Below are 8,843 nucleotides of genomic sequence, written 5' to 3'. Positions count from 1 at the left end.
AATATAAACAAGAACCAGGAAAGAAGCCTTCTGTTTGGACCAACGCCCACTGGGGAGGGTATATAAGGGCCTCAAAGAAAGGAGAGACAGTCACAACTCAGAAGTCTCATCTATCGTTACAACCAAATCAATTAAAAACACAGATTCCCAGCGCCATGGCTTGCTGTGTCCCCTGCTGCTGCAGTGTCCCCACCGGCCCTGCCACCACCATCTGCTCCTCGGACAAGTGCTGCCGCTGCGGAGTCTGCCTGCCCAGCACCTGCCCACACACGACCTGGTTACTGGAGCCAACCTGCTGTGACAACTCCCCCCCACCCTGCCACATCCCTCAGCCCTGCGTGCCCACCTGCTTCCTGCTCAACTCCTGCCAGCCCACCCCGGGCCTGGAGTCCCTCAACCTCACAACCTACACCCAGCCCTCCTGTGAGCCCTGCATCTCAAGCTGCTGCTGAGCCATGGCTGCTTTGCTCCCTGCCTGAATTTGAAAGAATCAACCCAGAAGCTTTAGCGTTCTCCTGTCTCAGAACCTGCAACTAACTGACTCTGCTTTCCAAGCTGGAACAAGGATGACGTTATCACTGGCAACCCTCCCTCAAAAAGAAACCAAGAGACTTTTGATGGCCATATGGTGGATATCAGTGGCCCGGGCAATCTGAACAGGTGGACGCTACTGGCTTCCCAAAGTTTTTCATTTCCTCCATATTAAAGTTTATCTTCACTTGGGTACTTTGGGAATTCTGCTTCCAGTGTTGGGTGGTATCTTTCTGGGAACGGAGGAGCTTCTTCATGATCCTACTAATAAATTTTACATCTCTGGCATAGCATGAATGTCTACAATTACTTTTGTTTATTCTGATTAATTCATTAAATGTACTTAATTCCAAAAGTCAGTATTTTAGGAAAAACCAAGAACATTTGCAAACTAAAAAAGGTGACAAATATTCCTGGCTTTCGTTGTTCTTGTTGTTTCAAAAAAACTCAATGGCCTTGCGTACACAATGGTCCACTATACAAGCATACGTACACGAAGACTTTCCCCAACTTATCCTCCCCAAAAATGGTTTAAGATAGATTGGAAAACATTGAACATGATATGAAGATATAACGTATCAGCTCCAGGTGACCTGATCTGTTTATGCAAAAAAAATAAATTTAGTAACTTCATAATGTCATTATTCATTCAGCAATCATTTATTAAATACCTAATTATGTGTCTTGTATTTTACTGTCCCTGCTCAAATGAGCAGACGGCCTAGCACATGCAAACACAATACCTATTCATTCCTTCATGCCATTAACAATTGTTAATTGGAGCTAGGTACTGTACTATAATAAAAATATAAGTGCTCTATTAGTGTTTTAGTAAAGTGCTGTGATACCATAAAATAGAGAACAATTAAGAAATTAAGATTGCTGCCTTGGTGACAGGCAGGAAAAGGCACAATAAAGACAAATTGACTGAACTGGTGGTCAAAGGGAGATGGAAGAGAAAAGACTGTCAACGAAAGATTAGGCAGTGGGATTATGTCACCAACTGAGCATGGGAATAGGGAAAGAAGAGAGAATTTAAAAAGGAAATACTATATTCTGCTCTGGGTATGTCAAGATTGAGGCACACGTGGCATATCGAACGAGAGTTTAGATGGCTGGAATTTGTGCAACAGTGTTCTAGAAATGGCAAAGATGTACACGGGAGGGCGCAGAAGTCCATGTAAACGTTCTTATCAAGTATTTGCAGAGGGCTGGGCTGCACGCACACAGGATAAAATCCCATGAGGCTAACAGAGTGGCTGCTGGGGGATGAAATGCTGAGTGCAGATACTAAGTCAATCAGTACTAACAGACACTGAAGTTCTGTTACCTCCAGAGATGACAAAGCTCTCTGAGTACCTCTGGCACTCAACTGTTGGTCCAGAAAGACATACCAAAAGAGTAAAAATCACAACCTTGAGTAAAGAACACACCAAATTATACTTGCTCTAGAAAAGTCCAAAACCAAGGTGAGAGGATCAAGAGAATCATCCAGTGATTTAACTTCCTGTCAGAACAAAACTCAACACTCAGCACTCCACAGCATATCGAGACTTCCTAAAATATACCATCCAGAATGAGCAACACATAATTAATAACTGTCAGACACGTGAAGAAGCAGGAAAATGTCATCCATAATAAAGAGACAAAGCAGCCAATAAAAACAGGTCAATAGATAGGCAGATGTTAGAATCAGCAGACAAGAATTTTATAAGTTATTGTAAGTATTTTCATGGACACAGGGAAAGATGAACACAATCTGAAAGGAAAAACGTGAACAAGATGGGGCTCCTGGGTGGCTCAGTCGGTTAGTCGTCCAACTTCAGCTCAGGTCGTGATCTCACAGTTGGTGAGTTTGAGCCCTGCATGGGGCTCTGTACTGACAGCTCAGAGCCTGGAGCCTGCTTCAAGGGAGGGGGACTTACCTCTCTCAAAAATAAACAAACATCAAAATAAATTTTTTAAGTGAACAAAATGAAGAAACTCACCAGAAAAGCAAAATTTTAATCTTAATTTAATAAGTTAATAATTAAATTAAACTAAATTTAATTAACTAAATAACTAAATTAATAACTAAATTTTAATTATTTAAATTAGAGAAAAGCAAATAAAAATTCTAGAACTAAAGAGTATAATCTGAAAAAAAGAATTCAATCAATGGCCTTAATATCAGATTGGAAACTGTCAACTAGGAGGGAAGTCAGTGAATTAAGACAACTTAAAGTTAAAATAGATCACAATTACCAAAACTAAAACAGAGGAAAAAAGGAATTGGAAAAAATGAACAGAACCTGAGCAGCCTCCTGTTGGACAGTACCAAGTAACCCAACAATTATGAAATAGTAGTGCCACAGTGATGGGAAACTGAGGTAGAAAACTTGGGTAGAAAAAGGCTGAAAACTGTCCAAATTTAGTGATATATTTTATTAACCTACAAACTGAAGAATCTCAACAAATCCCAAGAAGGTAACACAACCTACACACACACCCTAGATATATCATAATCAAACTGTTGTAATAAAAAAGATCAATGGAGGGGGGTCACGTGGGTGACTGGCAATGGGGATAAGCCTCCAACTCTTGATTTCAGCTCAGGTCATGATCTCCTGGTTTGTGAGATCGAGCCCTGCCACCAGACTCTGGGCTCACAGCACAGGCTCCCAGACTGTGAGCACAGAGCCTGCTTGGGATTCCTTCTCTCCACAAATAAATTAACTTAAAAAAATCAATAGAATATCTTAAAAGAAATAATAGAGGTAAATACACATTCAATAGAGGACAGCAAAGTAAAAAGGATTGTCAGACTTCTATTCAGATACAATGGATGTCAGAGGACAATCAAATCTCATTTCAAATGTCCTGGAAATTAAAAAAGGGGTTAACCCAGGGTTTTATAGTTTGCAAAAACAAGCTTCAAAATAGAGGGAAAATGAAAACACCTTTAGATAAACAAAGCTGATAGAGAGGGTCCTATGAAAGATCACTTTCAAACTCTGGTTCAAGATGGTGACTGAGGGGTGCGTGGGTGGTTCAGTCAGGTTAGCGACACTGCTCGATTTTGACTCAGGTCATGATTTCACAGTCCTGAGGTGGCTCCCCGCGTTGGGCTCTGTGCTGGGCATGGGGCCTGCTTGGGATTCTCTCTCGCTCTCTCTTCCCCCTGCCCCTCCCCTGCTCATGCATGTGCTTGCTTTCTCGCAATTAAAAGAAATAAAAGAAAGAAAAGAAAAGAAAAGAAAAGAAAAGAAAAGAAAAGAAAAGAAAAAGAAAAGAAAAAAAACCAGAGATGGTGACTGAGAAGCTCCCACAGACAACTGATCTACAGCGACATTTGGAATAACTTCCTCTTACAAAAACCTAAGGGTGACGCACAAGGCCACCGAAGCAGATAGAAGAGGCTGGGACACAACCTTGGCAACAACCCCAGCCTGGGAGCCACCCGCAACCAGGCGGGAACTCAAAACCCAGACCCCTGCTCAAGTCAGTGAAGCGGTCGGCCCCCACCTTAGGCGTCCCAGGGTTTGGACACGCATTTGAAAGACAAGCCTACAAAACATCGAGTCTTGAAAACCAACGGGGCTCGCGTAGTGCTCAGCCTTCAAGTGAGGGGGCCTACCTGCTTACAGTGAAGCGCGGGCAGCCGAGGGGCAGGCACTGCTTCACGGCCCCCAGGACCCCGGCAAGGGCAGCCCTAGGCCACGGCTGCGGGGCGCCATGTTGGCGTTCTCCCCCGCGCATGCTCCAGAGCAGGAGCGTCTCCCAAAAGGGAGCTTTTGCCTGGACCTGGTGCCTGGGTTTTTGCAGCCGCTGCCCTCAAGAGGATGCCTCCCGATCGCCTAGCCCTGGAGGCCATGGGAGTGTGTGTTCCTGGTCCCATGAGACTATAATAATCCGTGTCACCCAAGAAGGAGCTCAGACCTCTGTCTGGCACCCCGATTTTTGTGACTGCTACCAGAGGACACCTGAGGTAGCCAGTGGGGCTTATACTCATGTGTCCCACAGGGCTGTAAACAAAGCAGAAAGAGTTCATACCCAGGAGCTTGATCTTTCTGTGAAAGAGGCCTAATAGCTAATCATCATGGCTGTGCCTGAGGTGCACGCTTCCAGTTAAACACACACCTGTAATCCTTTCTAGAGACCTCAGAGGGTAGGCGCTACCTTCACCCTCACACTCTGCTGCCCTTCAGACCACCAGTTCTCCTGAAAGGGAATCATACACACTGCCGGTGCCTTCCTGTTTTTGCAGATGCGGTCCAAGGGACATCATTTGACTGCTTGGTGGTGGGGGAGGTGTTGGACTCTTGCATGCAACTCTACTGTGGCAACTGGGGAGATGGTTCTCAGCAGGCTGCCACCCCAAGAACACGACATAGATAATGTGCATCCCCGGGTCTTTCTGTGAAGAGGAGGCTTCTTGCTTTCCTGGATCTTGAGCCTGAGGGGAAGGCTCCAGGCTGGGCATACACTTAGTGCTGAGCAGCTCTCAAGGAATATAGGCTTTGAACACCATTTTAGTGCTTTCCCTCTTTCTTGCTCCAGCTTAGTGGTATGACCCAGAAAAGGGTTTATAAATTTATCTGGAGCCCCTATTTTTGTGACTGCGGCCCAGACAAAGCCTCCAAATCACCTGGCTTTGGTGGCCAGAGGGGCTTAGACTCACAGTCCCAAAGGACTGTATTTATTTGCATACTTTAGAGAGCTAATGACTAAGGGTTCTGGTTCCCAGTCAGCCTGAATCTAGGTGCTAAGCCCCTCCCCCTTTGGGGCACTGACAGGTCTTGGCACATCCTCAACTGCGGGGAGCTATTAAAACATAATAGGCTACTTGGACAAGCACAGAGTTTGGAGACACAATCAAGAGCCCAGGCAGGGCTGAACAGGGTCCATCTCCCACATGAGGCCACTTCTCCAAGACTGGGAGAGGTGTTTCTTTCGTCTACACTGTACAGAAACCAACATAGAGAGTTGAGCAAGATGAAGAAACAGAGGAATATCTTCCAAATGAAATAATAATATGAAACAAAATGGGTTAAAGACTGGAACATAAGACCTGAAATCATAACCTCCTAGAAGGAAACATAGGCAGTAAGCTCCTGGATAGAGGTCTTGGATATGACTTTTTAAAATCTGATCCCCAAAACAAAAGGAAGAAAAGCAAACAAGTGGGACTATATTAAACTAAAAAGCTCCTGCACAGCAAAGGAAATCAGCAACCAAATGAAATGGCAACCTGCTGAATGGGAGAAAATATTTACAAATCATATATCTGATAAGGGCGAATGTCCAAAATGTATAAAGAATTCATACAGCTCAGTGGCAAAGACACAAGCCAATTAAAAAATAGCGGAAGATCAGAAAAGACATTTTTCCAAAGAAGACATACAAATGGATGAAGTATACATGAAAATATGTTTACATCATTAATCATCTGGGACATGCAAATCAATACCACAATGAGATACCATCTCACATCAGCCAAAATAGCCGGTATCAAAAATATAGGAAATAACAAGTGGTGGTGTTATGCCCAAGTTTCCAATATTGCCCCAAAAGAGACCAGAGACTACCAGGGAGACCGAGTCACGCATGCAAAAGCAAAGGGCTTTATTATGGGCTTAAGCTTGGACTCACACACTCCACCAACTCACTGGCCTTGTGGAGAGAGAGCCCCGAACATGATGGTGTAGGGGCTTTTTTAGGAAGGGACTGTTACAGGAAATGACGACACAGGCACAACGATCCATTCCCTACCCCCTATTAATACTGGCAGTAGGGGGAGCCAATCACAACATTTAGAGTATCAGCCAATCACAGAGTGGGCCCAGGACCCTCATGTAGGGCGTGACTAAGACCCTCAGGTAGAGCGTGACTAAGCAATAGGTGATTACCTTATAGCCTCCATCTTTAGGCCCGCCCCTAGAAAGGTCAAAGGTGTTAGCTGGCCTCTCCTGATTGGGTGCCACAAAAGTTGTCCCTCCTTCCCTGGGCAATGTGCGCCCCTCCATTGGCCAATGATACTGAGAAGCCGGCACCTTGGCCTTCAAGTACAGGGGAAGCCTGAATCAGACCTACGTCCTTACAGTGACAAGATGTGGAAAAAAGGGAACCCTCATGCCCTTTTGGTGAGAATGTAAATTGATGCAGACACTATGGGAAACACTACAGAGGTTCCTCAAAAACTTAAAAGTAGAACTACCAGCAATTCCACTTCTGTGCATTTGTCTGAAGAAAACGAAAATGCTAACTCAAAAAAATACATGCACTCCCATCTTAATTGCAGCATTATTTACCCAGGAAATAGAAGCAACTTATCTATATGGAATACTATTCAGCCATAAAAAAGAATGACATTGTCCAGTTGCAATAAGATGGATGGACCTCAAGAGCACTATGCTAAGTAAAACAAATCAGATGGAGAAAGACAAATACCATATGACCTCTCATACATGGGATCAAAATCAAATAAATAAATAAAACCAAGTTCATAGTTAGGGAGAACAGATTTGTTCCCAGAGGCAGGGAGGTAGGAAGTAGGAAAAATGGGTGGACTGTTTAGTTCTGTTTCTTTAGTTTAAATAAATTTAATTTTAAAAATAAATAAATCAGGGTGCCAGTCAGTTAAGCGTCTGACTCTTGATTTTGGCTCAGGTTGTTATCTCACAGATGTGAAATCAAGCCCTGTGCTGGGTTCCACACTAAGCATGGACCCTGTTTGGGATTCTCTCTTTCTCTCTCTCTCTCTCTCTCTCTCTCTCTGTCTCTCTGCTCCTTTTCCCTGCTCATGTTCTCTCTCTCTCTAAAATAAAAAAAATTAAATTAATAAACCACTTTATAATATAAACAAAAATATCAAGTAACTACATTTTGAAGCTCTACTTCTACTCTATGACACAACCATTTTCCTAAATATTTACACCAAAGAAATGAGATATATATCCACAAACTATACATATATATATACAAGAATATCTATGGGAGTTTTATTCATAACAGCTCCAAATGTTCGTCCAAAGGAGAAAAAACACATTGTAGCATGTTCATACAATGAAATACTCCTCAGCAACTTAAAAAAAAATACTGCACTGCTGTACAGTGGCAACAGCGATGAAATTAAAACTTTGATGTTGAGCCATAGAAACCAGGTACAAGAGTCCGCACCCTGTGTGATTTTACCTATGAAACCCACAAATGGGGAATAACAATCTCTGGTAAAAGCAATCAGAGAGGTGTTTCCCTGTGGGAGGTGGGTGCTGAGTGAAAAATGGCACAAGGGAACATTCTGGTATCCTGGAAATGTCAGATGCCTTGACTAGGATGAGGGTTACATAGGTACATGCATTTGTCAAAACTGCATTTTGATATATGTATATTTCATATTAATTGAAAAAATTTGGAGGAAGAAGAAGAATATGTATTTATCAATTACTGGGCACCAAGATTGATCAGTTGGAGACCTTACATTGGCATTAAATTTTACTAGTTTTATAAACTGAAAGATACCATGTTGTTTATGCCTTGGCAATGTGCCCAAGTTTTTAAAATTGCCCCAAATCACCCCAAAACAAACACCAGAGACTGCTAGGGAGACCGAGTCACGCCTGCAAAAGCAAAGGGCCTTTATTACAAGCTTAAGCTCAGGCTCACAGTCTCCAGCAGACCCGCTGGCCACGTGGAGAGAGCCCAGAACAAAGGCAGGGCAGGGCCTTTTATGCCTTTGGGAAGGGGAGTTACAGGAAATGATGACAGGTGTACAGTGATCCAATCCCTGCCCCCCCCATCAACACTGGCAGTTGTGGGAGCCAATCACACCATCCAGAGCACTGACCAATCAGAGTGGGCCCAGGACACCCCACGTGGGGCATGACTAGGCCCGCCTCTAGAAAGGTCAAAGGTATCGGCCGGCCTCCCCCGATTGGTCGCAGCAGGAGTTGTCCCTCCTTAAAGCGCGCCCTTTCAGGAGAAGCCGGCGCCTTCCCCTTTAAGAAAGGGGAAGGCTGGAGGTGAAGTGCGCACCTTCACACACTCAAGATAAAAAGCTTCTGCAAGGCAAAGGAAACAATCAAGAAAACTAATAGGCAACCGACAGAATGGGAAAAGATAGTTGCAAATGACCTATCAGATAAAGGGTTAATATCGAAAATGTACAAGGAACTCACCAAACTTCACAATCACAAAACAAATAATCCAGTGAAGAAATGGGCAGAAGATATGAACAGACACTTCTCCAAAGAGGACATCCAGATGGCCTACAGACACATAAAACGATGCTCAACATCACTCATCATCAGGGAAACACAAATCAAAACCACACT

General features: G+C 43.7%; 1 protein-coding gene across 1 annotated transcript; it reads left to right on the top strand.

The window, feature by feature from the left end:
- The first annotated feature begins 155 nt into the window (after window positions 1-155).
- On the top strand, window positions 156-452 carry LOC115282806 (keratin-associated protein 3-3). Its single transcript, XM_029928985.1, has one exon. It carries the CDS (start codon window positions 156-158, stop codon window positions 450-452), a length of 297 nt encoding a protein of 98 aa, XP_029784845.1.
- The last annotated feature ends 8,391 nt before the right edge of the window (window positions 453-8,843 follow it).

Source organism: Suricata suricatta, chromosome 17, assembly GCF_006229205.1.
Source record: "Suricata suricatta isolate VVHF042 chromosome 17, meerkat_22Aug2017_6uvM2_HiC, whole genome shotgun sequence".
Taxonomy (NCBI): domain Eukaryota; kingdom Metazoa; phylum Chordata; class Mammalia; order Carnivora; family Herpestidae; genus Suricata; species Suricata suricatta.
This window is presented reverse-complemented; position numbering and strand designations above follow the sequence as displayed.

What these genes read in the sequence shown, in the direction of transcription:
- LOC115282806 (XM_029928985.1), top strand. Translation starts at nt 156, where the DNA reads ATGGCTTGCTGTGTCCCCTGCTGCTGCAGTGTCCCCACCGGCCCTGCC.